The sequence below is a fragment of the Amborella trichopoda genome, chromosome 12, assembly GCF_054954075.1.
Source record: "Amborella trichopoda isolate Santa Cruz 75 chromosome 12, AtrichopodaSantaCruz75HAP2 v2.0, whole genome shotgun sequence".
Taxonomy (NCBI): domain Eukaryota; kingdom Viridiplantae; phylum Streptophyta; class Magnoliopsida; order Amborellales; family Amborellaceae; genus Amborella; species Amborella trichopoda.
In genome coordinates, this window is record NC_142347.1 from 46,330,612 (window position 1) to 46,348,517 (window position 17,906).

At 35.8% G+C, this 17,906-nt stretch overlaps 2 protein-coding genes across 6 annotated transcripts; one reads left to right on the plus strand and one right to left on the minus strand.

The window, feature by feature from the left end:
* Positions 1 to 4,415, minus strand: LOC18435494 (uncharacterized). The gene is made up of 3 exons (XM_006845538.4): positions 4,201 to 4,415; positions 1,217 to 1,349; positions 1 to 940 (listed from the first exon to the last, which is right to left on the minus strand). The coding sequence occupies exons 1-3, from the start codon at positions 4,362 to 4,364 to the stop codon at positions 884 to 886; spliced, it is 354 nt and encodes a 117-aa protein (XP_006845601.1). The 5' UTR covers positions 4,365 to 4,415; the 3' UTR covers positions 1 to 883.
* A 1,040-nt stretch (positions 4,416 to 5,455) lies between these two features.
* Positions 5,456 to 13,863, plus strand: LOC105420740 (uncharacterized). 5 transcript variants are annotated; one of them, XM_020667839.2, is made up of 11 exons: positions 5,456 to 5,503; positions 5,838 to 5,868; positions 9,814 to 9,920; positions 10,052 to 10,117; positions 10,413 to 10,518; positions 12,083 to 12,125; positions 12,245 to 12,317; positions 12,584 to 12,671; positions 13,204 to 13,260; positions 13,366 to 13,444; positions 13,569 to 13,863. In XM_020667839.2, exons 3-11 carry the CDS (start codon positions 9,850 to 9,852, stop codon positions 13,580 to 13,582), a joined length of 597 nt encoding a protein of 198 aa, XP_020523498.1. In that variant the 5' UTR covers positions 5,456 to 5,503; positions 5,838 to 5,868; positions 9,814 to 9,849; the 3' UTR covers positions 13,583 to 13,863. The 5 variants fall into 5 exon arrangements, with proteins under 5 accessions (XP_020523498.1, XP_088710501.1, XP_011623824.1 ...); XM_088854375.1 differs by having other exon boundaries at positions 12,263 to 12,317; XM_011625522.3 differs by lacking the exon at positions 5,838 to 5,868.
* Positions 13,864 to 17,906: the final 4,043 nt, after the last annotated feature.

Sequence of the window (17,906 nt, forward strand, 5' to 3'; positions counted from 1 at the left end):
TGCAAAGAACTATAATCATTCATTATCCATTCACTATGGGAGACAAACCTTGAAGCAGATGCATGCCATACCTTGAAGCAGATGCCTGTCATATAATAGAATCCTAAATGCTAATTTTTTGAGTGTTTCAGCCGGGAGGTTACTACAATCTGGTGGATGTAAGGTCAAAAAGGATCTTGAATGCTGAAACTGCTTTGACAGGGTCTCAGTTTGTGAAATCGGAAGGATGCCCTTTTCCCATGCAAACACGTACCTCCATCCTCAAGTGGAGCAGGTAAATAACATGGCTTCCCCGCCCTACATGCATACAACACGAGTTCTAAGAGTATAATGTTGGCACGTGGATAGCAAAGAGAGAAGCTACACATCGCCATGAAAGAGGACGTTTTAATATTGTCTCAGAGAGAGAGAGAGAGTATTCAAAAGTGTTATCTTCATTTCCCCTATTTTGCATGAAGGTACATGACGAGAACTCCCTTCACTGGCAAAAAAGAGCAGGCAAATTTCCAAAGCAATCAAAAGGACATAACTTATCAATCCTTGGGGACTCATTTGATAATGAGTACCAATATGCATGAGAGGTATTATTCAGAAACGTTTCTGTATGGGATTGACCCCCCACTTTGCATAACAATCTACACTAAACTGCCCTGCATGCCTCATTCTGTTATCTCAGTCATTGAGTGCATATCTCACGATTTTACGGGGCAACGCTCTATACCATATGCACTGTGCTGATTGCTCAGGAAAAGCCGACAACGTCTATATTTCAAGAGAATCCCAAAGACAAAAAGGTTTCTCATTCCTTTTCTTGAAGAAAGGAGCAATCTGAAGGACATGACAGTGGGTGATATCCCTGAAGGTCCAAAGTCATGCTGGTTCATCAGGCTGGTTCATAGAGGCCCAACAGATGCCCATCAACACAATGCAGAGCAGCAACCTGCAAGTCCACCAAGAGTTCCATTAATGACGATGAATCCTAACCATTTTTATATCAACTATGAAATCATACCCGTTTAAACAACTCTCTCTCTCTCACAGAATGGGGGCATCTATAAGTTCTGTTAGTATTGATAGGGTGTCAAAACTTGGCTTTTCTTTTATCCTTATTGAAACTGGATGCATTATGGTAAAATATTATGAAACTCGTGATGCTTTCTTAGCTTTCCCTACATTTCATTGTCATACTCAAGTGGAAACCAAAGAATAGTGCTACCTTGCCATGGACTTCATATTTTATGGCACCATCCAGCTCAGCTCCTAATGACAACAGCTTTGTCACTGTGCTATTTATGTCAGACACCGTGAATGATAGGAGGGAGGAATACCCCTTCTGAATAACAATGTCACTGCAAAACAAGATTTAGCAGTCAAACTAACCACATTACCAATAGTTTTGTCAATTTTAAGGGAATCCATAAGAGTAATTGGCATGAGAAGAAATAGCATACTAAGTTATCAAGAAAAAGGATCGTTGTTCCATTGTTCGTATTAAGATACATAAAAATATACTCCCAAATAATATTTTTATATTGCCTAAAAAAATATTTTAACTGGCAACAGGTGACTCTCAATTCTCTTACATACATGAAGCATTAAGAAGAGTCCGACCAAAATAATCTATATTTCATAACATAAAATAAAAGAAAAAAAGGCTAAATTGCTTGCGAGGTAAATTTAAAATGAACAGTACAAAGAATGTACAAAAAATACCACCCAATGCAGCTCCCTCCAAACACAACCAGGGGGATACAAATCAAGGGCAGAGTTTACTCAGTAAACTTAAGTCACAGGTTTAGTGAACGAGTAATCCGGTTGTTCAATACTGGTATATCGGGAAATGAGGCAAACATAGCAAGAAACTTATCTTGCATACAATGAGAACCAGAAAATCAGAAAGCAATTCAAATGGCATAAGGTTGTCACAATCAAAAGCAGTTGGTCTGAATAAACACCCAGTTTTAAAAACAGAATGCAAGGAAACAACCTCCCTATGTGTCCCCTTTCTCAGGTTCCACTTAGTGAAAGATTTCAAGGCCATACCATGCTCCTTGATCCAAGTAATAAGTGAAGTGCCAAGATTTTTTTTTTTTGGCTACATTCCAAGAATTTCACAATAGCTTTATGAGGTATGTACAAGGATGTGAAGCCAAAGAATACATCAGTAGTCCCACAAAGGGAAAGAGTGCCTCACCAAATGATATAAATTGCTAATCGATGGGGCTGGTTAGTTGAAACCATAAACTAAACATGCAAATTTCAGACCCCAATAAGCAAGAAGCTCATGAGAAGAAGGTTGAAAATAGTTGCCCATGCACATACTCCAGCCAATTCAACTTATGTTTAATATGGAGATCCCACTCCTCATTACCCCATTCAGGAAATGCAAGTTCTCATTCACGGACTAAGCTATTCACACATGATTCCATTAAGTAAATGTGAAGTTATAGCTTGGTTAAATTGACTAGGTGTCATGCTTACGATCAATAAGAGAAAAGGTGCAATGCTTCCGTTGTGGGAAGTACTGATTACATCATCTGTGGTAAATGTTTCCACAATTTTGCCCCCTTCCATCCTTGAATAGCATAGAGAGAATTTTTTAGTTGCAGTGGCATGCACATAAAGGCATCTTAGGCATATGATCGGATGTAACTTAAGAGCATTCTATTTATTCCTAGAGATATAAATTGTTTCTAACAACAAAAATATCCTAGAGGACATACATACACACATGTGTGAAGCTTAGGGTCACACATATATTTATCCTAAATTTTGAATGATCGAGAGAGGTCAATGACCTGGTGTGTCTCTTCTCATACAAGTTTGGCTTGTCCAATGCCCCATGTTAGTTAGTGGTGGGATTGGAGGAATCACAATCGTCAAATATACCTTAAGGGGTAGAACTCATTGTTCCCAATGCCACATACGTACGATGTGCAAAGGACACTTTTCTCAGTGTTTAGAAGTATTTCAATCAATGTTAAGCTTAGACATTCATGCTGTATACTTCCTCAAATGGGACTTCCATTTTTGTGGAGAAGGTGTGGAAAACATTTACGTTCATTTTGTCAATTCTTCTCCCTAAAAACAGAAAAGTATCCTCGGAAGCTTCCTATATACCCTGAAGAAAGCTATCGTAAACTACATTCTACATTATAGTTACGTAAAAATTGTCATAATAAAATGGGTATCAAAGGAAAATGTTGATTATCCTCTCTCTCTCTCAATATCTTTTTTGGGATTGTAAAACTATAAGACCATTTACCTAGAAGGTCACGACTACCCCTAGCAGTCAAATATCAAATTGGATGGCTAGGGATGTATCTTTTATTTGCACAAGGTTCCAAAAAAAATCTATCAAATTTTGGTCCCAATTAATCCCATACCCCCAAATACCAAATTCCACATATGACAGCTAAGCATGATTATGACCATAGTTTCGGCATACTTTCTCTTCTTTTTTACTCATCTTTTATTTTAAATATGAATTAAATAATTTAAATTACACAAGTAATAAGTCACCCAAACATATCACCACAGGGAAAACCAAAGCATTACTCCGTAATACAAAATGCCCAAGAGGAAAGCATGACTGCGTGACCCAAATAACCAACTCCAAGCTTTTGTTCTTCCGTCTTTTTATTTTTTATTTGTCTAAATCACAGGGAAGACCAATCTTACTCTGTGTTTCAATCATTCATTCCAGTGTTTTAAAAATCCAACCACTGGGTCGAATAGGTCACCCACCGGTTCCGACTTGAACCCACAGAGTTGGCGACTCGTTCAGTCCACTATATAAAAATAATAATGAAAACAAATATATACAGTTTAAAATATTCAAATAATGTCTAGAAATCCTAAATCATAGCAATTGTTCCACAATAAAAGAATTGATACAATTTTTGGGTCTATTAGTCCGATCTTGAGTTGGGGATAAAGTCAGACCAGCTACCTGCTGATCCTGCTTTGACTCAGGCCGTTTAGAGTCGAAACGCGAGTTTGTCAGACAATGATTCACATTGATGAAGTGCATTATTATAACAATGTAATATTATTGATCATCCTTTTTTGTTTTTTTCATCTGGCTGCATACTTCCTACTAATTCCCCATGCCAATAGAAACATCATATAAGAGAGAGAAAATGCATAACTAGATATGGGAACAATTAAAGGGAAATTGTTGAGAGAGAGACAGGGCACCTTGATTGCATTAGGGCAAGCTTGAGAGGACCAGATTGGAGCTCGGCCCATGCAAGAGTGCAGACATTGATACTCAGTCCCAAACCCTCGGAGTAAAACCGAGCTGCCTTCGGTACATCCTTGTGGAGTTGCAGAACCCACCTGAAACTAACACCACCGCCCATCTTTCTCTCTCTAAATCAAGGTGCAGCAGAGAATTTCCCCTCCCTGTCGACCTCCCCTCTCTCAATTCAGCGTTCCTTCACTCCATATATAATTTCGCGGTTGATGACGAAAATACCCAACCTTCGTTATTTTGTCTCTGAAAACCAAAAGCATTTATTATGCTTTAGCCGGAGTATAATGTGTATTTACTTCTTCGAGTAAAAACGTAATATATGGTAACCTATGTTTTAGAACATAAATCCTTTTAACTTAGGAAAAAGTTTATATAGAGCCTTTTAACTTGTATGATGACTTCAATAAAAAAAAACTCCTAATTGTACTATTCATGCACTTGAATAAAAAAATAGTTATTAGGGTTTTATTGGTCATCAAATCGGTGAGAGATTTGTCCAATAAAAAATAATCTAACTATTGGCTAAACTAGTTGGATTGTATTTTAAAAATATATAGAGAGTAGTTTAAAATATATAATATATTAGAAAAAAATCACTTTAGTTGACCGGTCAAAACTAGTTAGTTGGACTAGCTAAAAACGAGTCAAACACTAATTTTAATGAGTTTTTTATCAAACACGATTTTTATTCTAGACCAAACCAGTCAAAACATAATCATAATCCAATCATTTGGACCCAGATCAATTTGGTCTCAGTAACTATGAAAGAATGAAAAAAAAATAACTGAAGGTTAAATTACACAGTCCAATTTTTAGAAGGTAAGACATATGTGTTATAAATCAGAATTCAATTTTTTCTTTTAAACCAATCATGTAGTTTAAATAATCCCTAAAATTTTATATGGACAAGAAAGTCTCCCAAGCAATCCTAAAATTTCATATTAAAAAAAGAAAAAAAAAAATGTAGATGTCTTCTTACTGAGGGAACATATATACACTTTGCTCCTGCGGGAGCATAGAATCCTCGCACCCCTTGAAATTCCCTCTGGCGCTTCTTTTGCCACTTTGCTCCCGCGGGAGCATAGAATCCTCGCACCCCTTGAAATTCCCTCTGGCGCTTCTTTTGCCACTTTGCTCCCGCGGGAGCATAGAATCCGCGCACCGCTTTAAATTGTCTGTCGCGCTTCTTTTGCCTTTGAAGGGCCGAGAGTCGAACCGGGAAGCAAAGGGCTGAGACGTTGAGAGGTACGCTTGTGATCTCTGGCTTGGTGTTCTTCGTCTGTATTTCTCTCTTTCTTGTTCTTCCTCCTGCACTTAGTTTCTCTCTGTCTCTAGTTTTCTCCATAGATAATCCCTCTCCTTTTCTCCCTCTTCTTAATATTCCTGGAGTTTCCATACTATTGTTTATCTCTCTGGTTTTCTCCATGGATGATCCCTTTGTCTTTCTCCCTCTTCTTGATATTCTTAGGGTTTCCATACCAGTGAGAAGTTCAAGATTGCCTCCTTTTTTTTGAACTGGTTATCTGTGAAAATTGTTCGAGTCTTGAACTGATTTTTTCGTGGAAATCTTATGATTTAGGGTTTTATAGCAAAGGAGAATACAGGTTTGAGTAAGTGAGATTCTGAAAATTGCATGTTAAATTTGTCTTTGGGTTTTTTCCTTTAATGGATTTATTAGTGAAATGGAGCTCGAGTTACTTATGCTATCCAAAGTTAGGTGCTACCACTTCACCAAGCACTGCTAGGTTCTCAAATAAGAGGAATTGCATTTATATATTTGTTCGAATATCTTAATTTGGGAAAAAAATTGTATAATCTTGCAACCTTACATTGTAGGAGTAAGGTAGACCTAAAAAATCCAGTAGAAAAGAATATTCCTAAGTTAGAAATTTTTCTAATTGATATATCTTAGAACTCGGTATGTATTATTGTCATCGTCATCGAAGCCTTATCCCAAGTATTTGGGGCCTCTACATGAATCATGTTCCTCCTTTCTTCTCTATCAATAGTCAATGCCTTCGTAAGACCAAAATATTAGGTTCAGGATGCATGATAAGACATGACAAAGTTTTATGTTATTTGACTATGTAATGCAACCCACTCTTTTACCCGAGCTTGGGACGAGTTAAGGGAAAGTTTGAGGTCCTCACCCATATGATATAAAGAAAAAAAAAAAATTCAAGTCTTAAAAATAGTTCATTTTGTAATAAGCTTTTTGGACCATCTATTTTCAAGATTTTAAATTGATTATCGATATGATCAATTTGTACCTTTTTTAAATTTTAAATTTCATAACTAGGATTGAATATGGATTTTCAAGCCAAATTAAGGTTTCTGACACTGGAACTACATCTTCCAGCAAAATTTACAGATGCTCCTTACTTGTATAGTATAAGGTGGGCACCTTATACAAACCTGAACTTCTATTTTATTTTATTTTGTTTTTTAATGGTGACTTGTGTTACTTTCATTTATCTCATATAAAGGTTAAAAACACGAGTGAGGCTCGTGGCCCCTGTCTAAGCTGCATAACTCGAGTGAGTCTTAGTGGACTTGTTTGAGTAATGTACAATCCCAAAAAGGGCTAAAAACATGCAAAATAAGTTTATAAAGTGCTACAAATATAATATAGTAAAAAGAAAATTACAATAAGCATTGCAATTCTATGAAATTGGGAAAAAGCTATGATGATGATGATGATTTGCAATTCGTTAAAAACATGGGAAAAGTATTTAGAAGATGGAATTTGGAAGAAAAAAAAAAAGTGTAGCTGGAAATAGTTTAGAAAAGTCCAAAAAATAGGGGAACTCAAAACGATAAAGCTTGCAATAAGAAATAAAGCATGTAATAAGAAAAACTCAGAAATCATCAAGAACATCAAAACTATACTCAAACATATTTATAGTATAAACTTTATACATTGAATGAACATAAATTTTGTATTTTTTTAGATTTCCGAGTTTTTACCCAAGAACTTGGCTCAGCAGGGTGCCAAGTTCGCGTGACTTGACCAAGTCTTTGAACATCAATCTAAAACTAAACAAATATATGGAAGGCATTACATAACAAGCTAAAAAGTTAGAAATTGTCGTGACCAAACTCGTTTGCCCAGGACCCACTCTGGCCAAAGCACAAGCTTCTATACTTGCTTCCCTACGGCAGTGAGCAAGACTTTAAGGCAGATATTCTCTTTAACTAAACCATGTTTTATCTCTGCCGGAAGAGTGTTAAGTCTCCATCGTGATCCTATTGCTCCATTACATCTTTTTGAGGCTCTATTCTTGGAGTCCCTTTCAGTCCTTGATAAGATTGCGCTAATCCAAGGCCTTGTAAGAGAGCCTTAGATTCAGCTTCATTAGCAGTAGCTATTCAGCAAGGCCCTGGAAAAATAGTAAGAAGAGCACCTCTATGATCTTGAATCAATCCCCCAATCCTTGCCTTCAAGGTTTTCCAATCTAACTCCCATCAAAGCTCAGCTGGGGGTGAAGGATTCCACTTTGCCACCATGCCACCAGCTTATGAGCATAGTATTATCATAATGTACCTTGGAATGGAAGCACATTCCTTTTGGATAGTTGCCCATTCCACTGCTGTGGCAAGAATACATCTCTGAGTTGTTGTTTCTCCATACTTACACCCTCGAAAGTCCTATTCCCCCCCCTCCAACTATTCGAAATTGTGGCAGCAATTAGGCATTTCCATAAAGTACAGCCACATTTTGAGAGCTTAGGTGAAAGTGAAAGCCATTGGCAAGTCATATGTGAAGTAAATTGTTGTATGTTAGGCACAGATCTATCCTTCGTACGGCCCAGCTCCATATATCGAACGCAAAAGGGCATTCAATGAACGGGTGCTTAATAATCTCTTTATTGGAGTGGACTTACACATGATGCAAATGTTTGTTACAATGAAGCCTCTTTTTCTTAAGTTATCCACAGTGGGCAGACTTATCTCTAGCCATCAACCACATAAAAGCCTGCACTGTATGATGCGTTGGCATCCCCCACACTAAGGTGCTAGCTTTGCTTGACAATGACAGTTTGATCAGCATATAAAAGACAATACAAGGAGGTAACAATAAATTCACCTAAGGTGGTGAGTTCCCAAATAGCTCATAGCCTTTCATTGGAGGGTAGAAGACTTGCTCTAATAAGTCCATGAGATTGGTGAATTGGTCAATGAAGCTATCGCTCACTCTTCTATAATTGCACCCGATCGACAATGTGAGCTGGTTACCTTCTTCTTCCACTAAATCTGCTACTTTTGCTAGTGGATTGCATACCTTAGCAAAAATCTGAGGATATGTGAAGCACAGAGGTACTTCACCCACCCATTTGTCAAACCACAAGCCAGTCATATCACCTCTCCCTACAGCTTGTTGTCTTGGGCTCTAGATTGTTGTCATCCCAATATCTACTGTCTTACTAGGCCTCCTGTAAAATCTCCACCACCATGTTGTGAGGAGTCTAATGCTCATTAGTTTCAATCTTTGGATCCGCCCCCTCTTCTCTATGGAGCACATGTATTTGGAGCGCCTATAGTGGTGCAAATCTGAAGGATCTAAAGTTCATTGAATGTCGAGATTGCTGAGAGATCAATCAAGAGTGCCACTTTTAGGGCTTTCTAAATTCAATTTTATTTTCAAATCTGTGTCATGGAGGTCGAATGGACTTGCATGGTTTTGGGTCCTCAATCCATTTCTTTTTTTTTGTTTTTTGGGGGTGGTTTTTTAACTTTTTCTTTTTGCTCTCTTTTTTTGTTTCGTGGAGAAGGAGGGGAGGTTGCAATGGTGTTTGATTCAGTTGGGGCTACATAAAATACTTTTTAAATATTAAATAATGTGTAGCTTGGGTATGATTTTATATAAGTATTTGGTATGTCAGCCAACTCATGTGTCCATCCTAGTTTTTGATATTACAAATTCATTTGTAAATCCATTTCTAGCCAGGTCCATGAATGTGGACCTCTTATCACACACAGATCACTTGAATAAACAGTCTAAAAAGGAAGAAAATAGACGATACTTAAAGCTCAAAATTCATTTTTTTTTAGATTCATAATCGTGATGGTCTTGATGATAAACCTGCAATATTTTGGATCGAAACTCAATATCTCCAAGATTGATTTTGGAAGGCTGGACTTACTGTATCCGGTGCATCCCCGGATGCATCTAAACCCCTGTTTGATATTGTATGGATTTTCTCCCTGTTTGATATTGTATCTTTATGTTTCCCTCTACCATGCACACACTTCCCACTATGGCCCTATGAGGTTGCCTCTCTCTCTCTCTCTCTCTCTCTCTCTCTCTCACACACACACACACACACTGATGTCTGACCTTTCAACCTTTCTCTCTCTGCGGCCTCTCTCATCTCTCACTCCATAAACTTTGTAACTATGCTGTTCTTCACCTTATCAACAGTGTAAGGAAATTCTCATGTGCCATTCATTTGTTACACTAACACATGAATTGCAATTGCTATTGTTTAACTGAACTTAGATTTTGTACTTCAAAATATTTATCATGTGAAAGAAGTTGCCCTTTGTGTTTCCAGGTTTTAGTGCTTTCTAGTTTGGAGAGCAACCCCACAATGGGGCGATCAAAGAAAACTCCCAAATTTGCTGTAAGGAAGAACATCATCAGTTCAAAGACAATTAAAAAGTAAGTTAGCCACCCATGTCATTAAATTTTTACTTTGATTGGGCCTATCTTTTCTGGGTATTCTACTTACTCTGATAAGTTGTGAGGTATATAGTTTAGTGTTTTTTTATTGTACTTTGGCTTTTTCCCAGGTATAAAGAAGAAGTTCTTAACCCTAACAAGAAGGATCTCACGAAGGAAAAGCTCCCACCAAACGTGTAAACACCTTTGCTACTCACTTCTTCTTTTCCTTTGGTGTTTAAACAAAATTGACATATTAGGTGTCTCCTGAAAAAGAAAAGACTCCTCAGAGACCCTGAGGAATTAGCTTTAGCAAGATTTTAACAGCAGTTTATATTATCTGAAATTTGTTCAATCAGATTTTTATCTTTTCGTTTAATCTCTTCTTTTACCTCATTCAGTAGGGATTTGCATCTCATTTTTTATATGATTTTTATTATTCTTCATTGGACTTTAAGACAGTTTGTTAATGCATTGATTAATGTTTTGTAGACCATATGTATCATCAGCCCTTTTCTTCAAGTACAACACTGCACTTGGGCCACCATACAGGGTCTTGGTTGATACTAACTTCATCAATTTCTCAATTCAAAACAAGGTTAGACCCTTCCATTTGTTTGTTGAAAACTTGAAATATAAGCAAAATGTTTCCTGATTCATTATAGACAGTTAAGTTTCATGGATATAATCAACACATTCAGATTTCATGATGTCCTCTTTAGAACTCCTATTTTTTATCAAACTGCATCTTTAACTTGAAATTAGATGCAAATCTAAAATTCAAACTCCAAATTATTCATTCTGTGATATTTTGGAAGTTTATGTTCATTGGTAGTTTATTGTATGGTTTTTTGTTGTATGTTGGCATGTAACATCATGCATGCATGAAACTTTGTTTCATCAAATATCTTGTAGGGAAGGATATCATGTGAATCTCATGGTGTTCACATCCACTGGAAACATTTTCATTAAAATTATCTTTTTGTCACTTGATTTGTGTTTTCTCCCCCTAAGTTACAACCTCAGCCCAAGCTGCAGTTGTAATAAGGGGATTGGAACTAGAAAAGGTATAGTAAATGAACTTATAAATTTCCTTGATCCTATGACCTTGATTGCCCTTATATGTTAACGTTGTCACAGAGGAGGTTTATAACACTGTCGCCTCTTGCTTTTTGATGTCACAGCATGCAGCATGCATTAGTATTGTCTTCTTGGTTACTAATGAAAGTTAATTATCATAACCAAAACTTGGCTTCAAAGGGCATTAGAGGCATCTTACATCAGAGTGTGTATTCTTAGTCTATATTTGGTAGGTAGCTTTCTTCATGCTTCATAGTTCTTGAGGTTATCAACATAGTGTTCTTTAGTTTACCAACAGAAACTTGTGGATCACAAGCTTCAACTGTAAAAAGTTGAAACCTGTGACTTACCCAAGAAGCTGTTGAAACATATCAGACCTGTTACTTGTGGGCACTATCAGACCTGTTACTTGTGGGCACCATAGTACTTCTATAAAACTAATCTCAAATACTTTTTAGCATATTGAAATTGAAGCCACTCTTGCTCTATCACCGTGTGTTCAGTCTATTTTGGGCAAAAGATCATCTATGTGAAATACTCATGTTGCTTTGACAAGCATGTGAAGACTTATAGGATAAAGACCTATTTCCTGGACATGTGTTTCTATCTTGATCTTCTTCTCTCTAAAAGCGGTCCTGAAAGGGAGCACTCCTACCTTCTTTGGAATTCATATCCACAATTGGAATTTGTGCTTCTCTTTTATTGATATTTGCAGTCAGGATTTCTCCAATTCTTATTTAACTCAAACTTAAATAAGAATCATTTGCTCTAATCTCTTTCTGTTGTTATGGTCTAAAGTATCGCTGGAGTTTATGGTGGCATTGACTAACTCAAGGAACATATGTGAAAGGGTTAAAGGGCAGACTTGGAATTAGAAGACTTTGTGTTGATGAACTCACGGAACAAATGAAACAGCTATAGACATTGTACATTTCATGGAATAATATTGTTCAACGATAGCATCATCTAGTCATGTCTGGCATGATTAAATCCTAGATCAATATAGAGTAGCTAATTTAGCTAGGCATGTAATTATGTCATTGACTATTTCTATTAAAAAAAATCTTTCCGATTTTATGCAGCTGGATCTGGAGAAAGGAATGATGGATTGCTTGTATGCAAAATGTGAGTTCATCAGATATCCAACAATCATCGTTATAGTCTCATGCCTAATATTGTTTATTTACTATTGCTATTTTCATGCTGAAGTGTTTTTTGCACTTCATTTTGGTGCGTCTATGAAGGCACCCCTTGTATCACAGATTGTGTCATGGCTGAGCTTGAGAAGTTAGGGCAGAAGTACCGTGTAGCTCTGAGGTATACTTATTTCTTAGTTATTGGGAATTAGGCTATCTTGCACCATCACAAACCATTTTCTCAAGAGTTGCTTTTGTCTATTGTGAAACTTTGTGCGGGTATAGTTTTGAAAAATAAGATTTTCCTGCTACCTCTCTTATGAGTTCTTGAAAGTATCTCATGCTTGTATTTCTGAACAGTATATCCATGCATCCCATGTGAAAGCATTGGTTAAGTCTCATTGTTTGAACAACTGAGTGAGCATGATCTATTATTTTCGGTCACAGGATTGCAAAAGATCCACGGTTCGAAAGACTGCCTTGCACCCATAAAGGAACCTATGCTGATGACTGTATTGTTGAACGAGTAACTTGGGTATTCTCTAACTTCCATCTTTTTCTTTTGTTTTTTTGCCTTTCTATAGAATGTTGATATTTGGTTCACACTTGGATTTGTTTGTGTATGGCTTGATTATCTATCTGCATATCCAAAGACCATATGACCATTTCAATTTATAGATTAACCTATTATATGTCATTTATAGTTCGCCATGAGCTTAGCATAGAAAGGTTATCTAAGAAGTATACTCGAAATGCAAGCATCCCTGATTTTTTTCTCTAAATGTCAAAATAAATTGTTGTTGGCACTGCCTACATTATTTCTAGCCATACCAAGCAACTAGACTGCCCTGCCCATCATCTCTTAAATTTTTAATTAGATCTTTATTTATTCATTTTTTATCTCCAAAGCTTAATCAATGGTTACTTTTAGTGAAGGAGAAAATAGTTGGTACATTCTCTATTCCAATATAATAATTACTAAGCAAATTAGAAGTTTGGTTTGAACTTTCAGTACTCTTATTTTCTTTTTCAACTCTCTGAGACTACTATATCCGGTTTTATCACAGCACAAGTGTTACATTGTGGCTACCTGTGATCGAGATTTGAAACGTAGAATTCGCAAGGTATCGTCGTAACTAAAAGAGTGATGTGCAATTTGTTTGTCTGTAATTTCTATCTTATTGTTCTCCCAATCATTTTCATTCCTGAAATTTTCATGTCTGCAACAGATTCCTGGTGTGCCCATCATGTATATCACCCAACATAAATATTCAATCGAGCGTCTTCCAGAAGCAACCATAGGTGGAGGTACGCTGCATGCATGCTTCTCTTACATGTTCACTGTTATTTGCATTTGTATTTGAAAATATTCGTCACTCTTCCATTTGATAGTTTCTATCAATTTTCTTATGTAACTTTTCCTCTTCCTCAGCACCAAGAATATGAAGTTTGGTAACCCATTAGTGGCTTGAGTTCTTCGTCCGCTCTGTCACAAAGCAATAGGTTCTGAAAATCAAAAGTCTTTATCATTTTTATGGCTTGCGATGATTTTGACTTCTTCAGAACAAGAAGTTTGAATTAGTAGATATGGACAGTATTTTTTGAAGGCTTTGCTGTGAATTCCCACATTGTTTCTTGCACCCCATGCATGCCGTCATTTTTCACTACTCTGAATGTAAAGATTTCAAGTTGAGTTTTATTCATCACTATAAGATAAATTTTTCTTACTTCGTTCTTGATCGGTCCACATTGAACACATTAAAGATGCCGTTGAATCCGCAATGCATCGAGGTATATGCTTGCGACATAAATGCGTTCGTGGGTCGCTGGATGTCCACAAGATGTTGAGCATATACCCATGCTCATGTAGTTAGGCAAAACATTGAACATCATACATGTGATGAATTGTCCATTGGATTTTACATGATCATATTCATTGTAGATGCATTAACTTTTGGGGATACAAAATCACCCCAAACAGTTTCCCATCTAATGAGCTATTTGCTAATTCACAAAGCAAAGAGTAGTCAACAGTGAAGGCTTTGACAAGGCTCAACTGATGATTTGACTTGTTTTTTGGGTTTATTGTACTGACGATTGAACTTGTTAGGGCTTTGTGTATTTGTCTCTAGGTAAGGTTTCTAATTGCCGACCCCATATAGTTGGGATAAGGCTTGGATAATGATGATGACAATGATAGTGAGGTTTTTAACCATTTATACGGTGTCAACATTAAACTTTGATTCAGGAAAGAAAACTTAGGAAAATAAAAAATGCAGCAAAAGCCTTTCAAAAAAAAAAAAAAGATGGAGCAAAAGAAAAATGTGTGGTTTGTATAAGGCTGAGGCCCTAAACAATCAAAGTAAGACGCAACTTTAAATAATTTTGGAAGATGTTGTTTCAGTATTGAAAATTGTTATGATGGTCTGAAAATTAATTTTCATATCCAATTATAAAATTTAAAGCTTAAATAATAGTGTAGATCAAGCAGATCTATGAGCACTTGAAAATTTTGAAAATTAATGGTTTAGATAGATAATGCACTATTTTTAAGACTTGAAGTCTTTTTTTTTTTTCTTTTTTTCTTTTTTTTTTTACCTCCTTGTATATGGGGGTCAAGCTGATCGGATTTGAGGGTTTTTCAGTATCTAAACTTCTTATAGTAAAATTTGTATGTGTTTTAATTTGATTTTTTAGGCCCTCAACTTTATATAAACTTTTCAAATTTATATAAGTTTAATTAAAATTATTGGATAGCTTCCAATAGATAATAAATTCATAAAAGAGGATCTCTCTCTCTCTCTCTCATCTTACTTTGGGAAACTAAAATTGAAAATTGGAAGACTAGTGTTCGACCGGTTGCTAAGCACGTTTATGCCTTGTTATTCATATGCTACTTACCACTTCGTCCTCAAGCCCTTGACCAGAGTCGAAGACCGAATCCTCGAACCAATGATTCCTGGCGTCTAAAAAACAAAGTGATAATTTGTAAGTTGAAAAGTGATAATAAACCAAAACGTAAAACTGCAAAATAAGATTCTAATCGTAGCCATCGATATAAGATCGGACCGGCCGGTTCTTCGGGTTGGACCGTAGTGCCTTGGTCAATCCAAGTCAAACGTAAAATGAGATTTTGCTAAGAATCGGCCAAATCAATTTATGATGGTTTTAGCTAGTGGACCGGACCCTCGAGTTGTAAAAACTTGGGGTGAGTTGCATGACAACCTAGGGTATTTAAATTTTTTCCAAGAAGTTGAAAAATTATAAAAACATACATTTTTTCTTAAATGATGTATTTGAAAAATATAAGTTAGTGTTTTATATATATATATATATATATTTAAGATTTTCTTAAAAGGACCCGGTATCTATCCAGCCAAGCCTGCATATGTAAAAATGCGGGCTGTCTTAATAAATCTATTTTTTACATGGATTTTAAAACTTAATTTTTAAGGACATATAATCTCTAACATGGAGATCATGAATATGAATAAATAAATAAATTTTTAAAATTAAAAATAATAATTTTAGTTAGAAAACATTTGGATTGTTAGTTCCATTGTTTTTAGATGGATGGAACACCTACTTGCATCTATCGATAAGATGGATGCTATACACTTTCTGGGCCGCATATGTAAAAATGTGGTCTAGCCCGCATGAAACAATTTTATTTTTTTAAATGCCCCAACTATAAAATTGTTTTTTTCCAAATCCATTTTTCTAGTAATTTTTTAAGTTGATTTGGAATCCTAGACATTGTCTTTTGTTTTATTTTGCTTTTAAATATTATTTTTTAAAAAAAAAATTTATTTAGGGCTTTTCAGAGCTGTGTATGCCCAGTAACGAACCCTAGCCATGGAAGCGAGTTCTTTGGCCGATGCGAGTTTTTTGTACACTGGTTTTAGCTAATCGGATGGGTCGTTTTTATCATCGGACTAGTTAAACATAACGAAACATTTTTTTGTAATGTGTTGCATATTTTTTAACCATTAACATTATTTTTTATTTTTTAGTATCTAATCCACGTAGTTGGATGAGTGGGCAGTCTGGTTTTGAGACTACCAAATCTCTGGCTAGTTTCGATGCCCTGTTTACGATAACATGATCCTAACTAACCTGTACAAAGAAAAATGGAACTTCTTATTTAAACCCCTATATAATAGGGAAAATTAGATAATGAGACTATTTATCTTTGGTACAAGGTGGTCATAATTAATCTTAATCATTTCGATGTGAAATTGGATTATTGTATTTATTCAATTGATAAAGTTCAAGTTCAAAATAATTTTTCTCAAACTTTATGACACACTCAATCTATTAAATTTTACATAAGATGATTAGTAAATGTAACGTTGTAAGGTAAAATGGTTTCATTTTACATATCCGATATAATAAGAAGGAAAACAATAAGGGTTGACCCAAACCATATTCAAGTCTGGACACATGTGGGTTGGTGCTACGTCCATATGACTCCGACTCAGCCTAAGTACTTATCGAGTTGAGTTGTAGTTGGGGTTGACCCGATTGGATCTTCTATACATTGTACAGAGGATCAAAGTTTTGTATTTTGTAATATATATTATAAAAAATCTATAATTTTCAAATTTAGATCCTAACCCGACCCAGTAGGCGAGGTTAGGTCAAAATAGGACCTAGTCAGGATGGGTATGGGTTGGGGTCACCTAAACTCATTTACACCCTTAAAAACAAAAGACAAGTTTCTCCTTTTTTGTAAATAAAATGGAAAAATTGTTTCATGCGGGGTTGGACCACATTCCTACAATATGCGGTCCAGGTATAAAGCATCCATCATAAAGATGGATGCAAATAGGTGGTCTATCTAAAAACAATTATAACTAACGGTCCAAATGTTTTTTTGATACAATTATTATTTCTAGCTTTGAAAATTTTTTTTTTTTTCATATTCATGATCTTCATGTTAAAATTATATATTCTCTAAAGATAAATGATCCTATAAGACATTTCCCCACTTATATGTGTAGGACTTTAAAGGATTACCATTAAATTTAGCATGGATATTTAAAAAAGTCAAGTATCACACTCATGTGATAACTTTTTTAAAAATCCGTATTAAATTTAATGATGATTCTTTAAGGTCTTACAAACATCGATTGAAAAAGATCCTATAGGATCATTAATTACTCTTCTATAAAGTAGCAAAGCTGGCATTTCTACAATATGCGGTCTAGTCGGACAAAGCAAGTATATTTAAAATATATATTTATTGCCAAGCCAGGAAAGCTGGCATTGCGAGTTAGCCGCACAAGGTAATTCGAATGGGGAAATTCTCAAGTGCACATCACGTGGACAGCATAAAGGTGCACAAGCCAAAGGCGTTTAAAAGAAGGATGCGATTAATTTGATAACTTTTATGGCGGAGGATACATTTTAATCTCCCTAGTATGGTAAGTTAGGCAAGGTAGGTGACCTAACGTTGCAGGTCACCAGCCCCAAAAGGATACATTTTAATCTCCCTAGTTTGGTAAGTTAGGCAAGGTAGGTGACCTAACATTCTAGGTCACCAGCCCCAAAAATTAGAGCCCAGGTAACCTGCCCCTTAAATTAAAACTAAAAATAGAATCTAAGATATTTTAATTTTTTTTGAAAATAGTAGTGTTACAAAACTTAGGATTCGATTATGGATGAGCAATCCATTATACTGATCTAGATCGGCTGAATTATCAAACAGAGTAATAAATCAAAGTTTTTTAAAGTTTATTCAATTCAAATAAATATAAAAAGGCATAAC

What these genes read in the sequence shown, in the direction of transcription:
- LOC18435494 (XM_006845538.4), bottom strand. Translation starts at nt 4,364, where the DNA reads ATGGGCGGTGGTGTTAGTTTCAGGTGGGTTCTGCAACTCCACAAGGAT. An exon ending in CTTGCCCTAATGCAATCAAG is followed by an intron (nt 1,350 to 4,200) that starts GTGCCCTGTCTC and finishes CTTGTTTTGCAG; the next exon opens with TGACATTGTTATTCAGAAGG. An exon ending in AATATGAAGTCCATGGCAAG is followed by an intron (nt 941 to 1,216) that starts GTAGCACTATTC and finishes GTGGACTTGCAG; the next exon opens with GTTGCTGCTCTGCATTGTGT.
- LOC105420740 (XM_020667839.2), top strand. Translation starts at nt 9,850, where the DNA reads ATGGGGCGATCAAAGAAAACTCCCAAATTTGCTGTAAGGAAGAACATC. An exon ending in AAGTACCGTGTAGCTCTGAG is followed by an intron (nt 12,318 to 12,583) that starts GTATACTTATTT and finishes TTTCGGTCACAG; the next exon opens with GATTGCAAAAGATCCACGGT. An exon ending in TGAAACGTAGAATTCGCAAG is followed by an intron (nt 13,261 to 13,365) that starts GTATCGTCGTAA and finishes TGTCTGCAACAG; the next exon opens with ATTCCTGGTGTGCCCATCAT.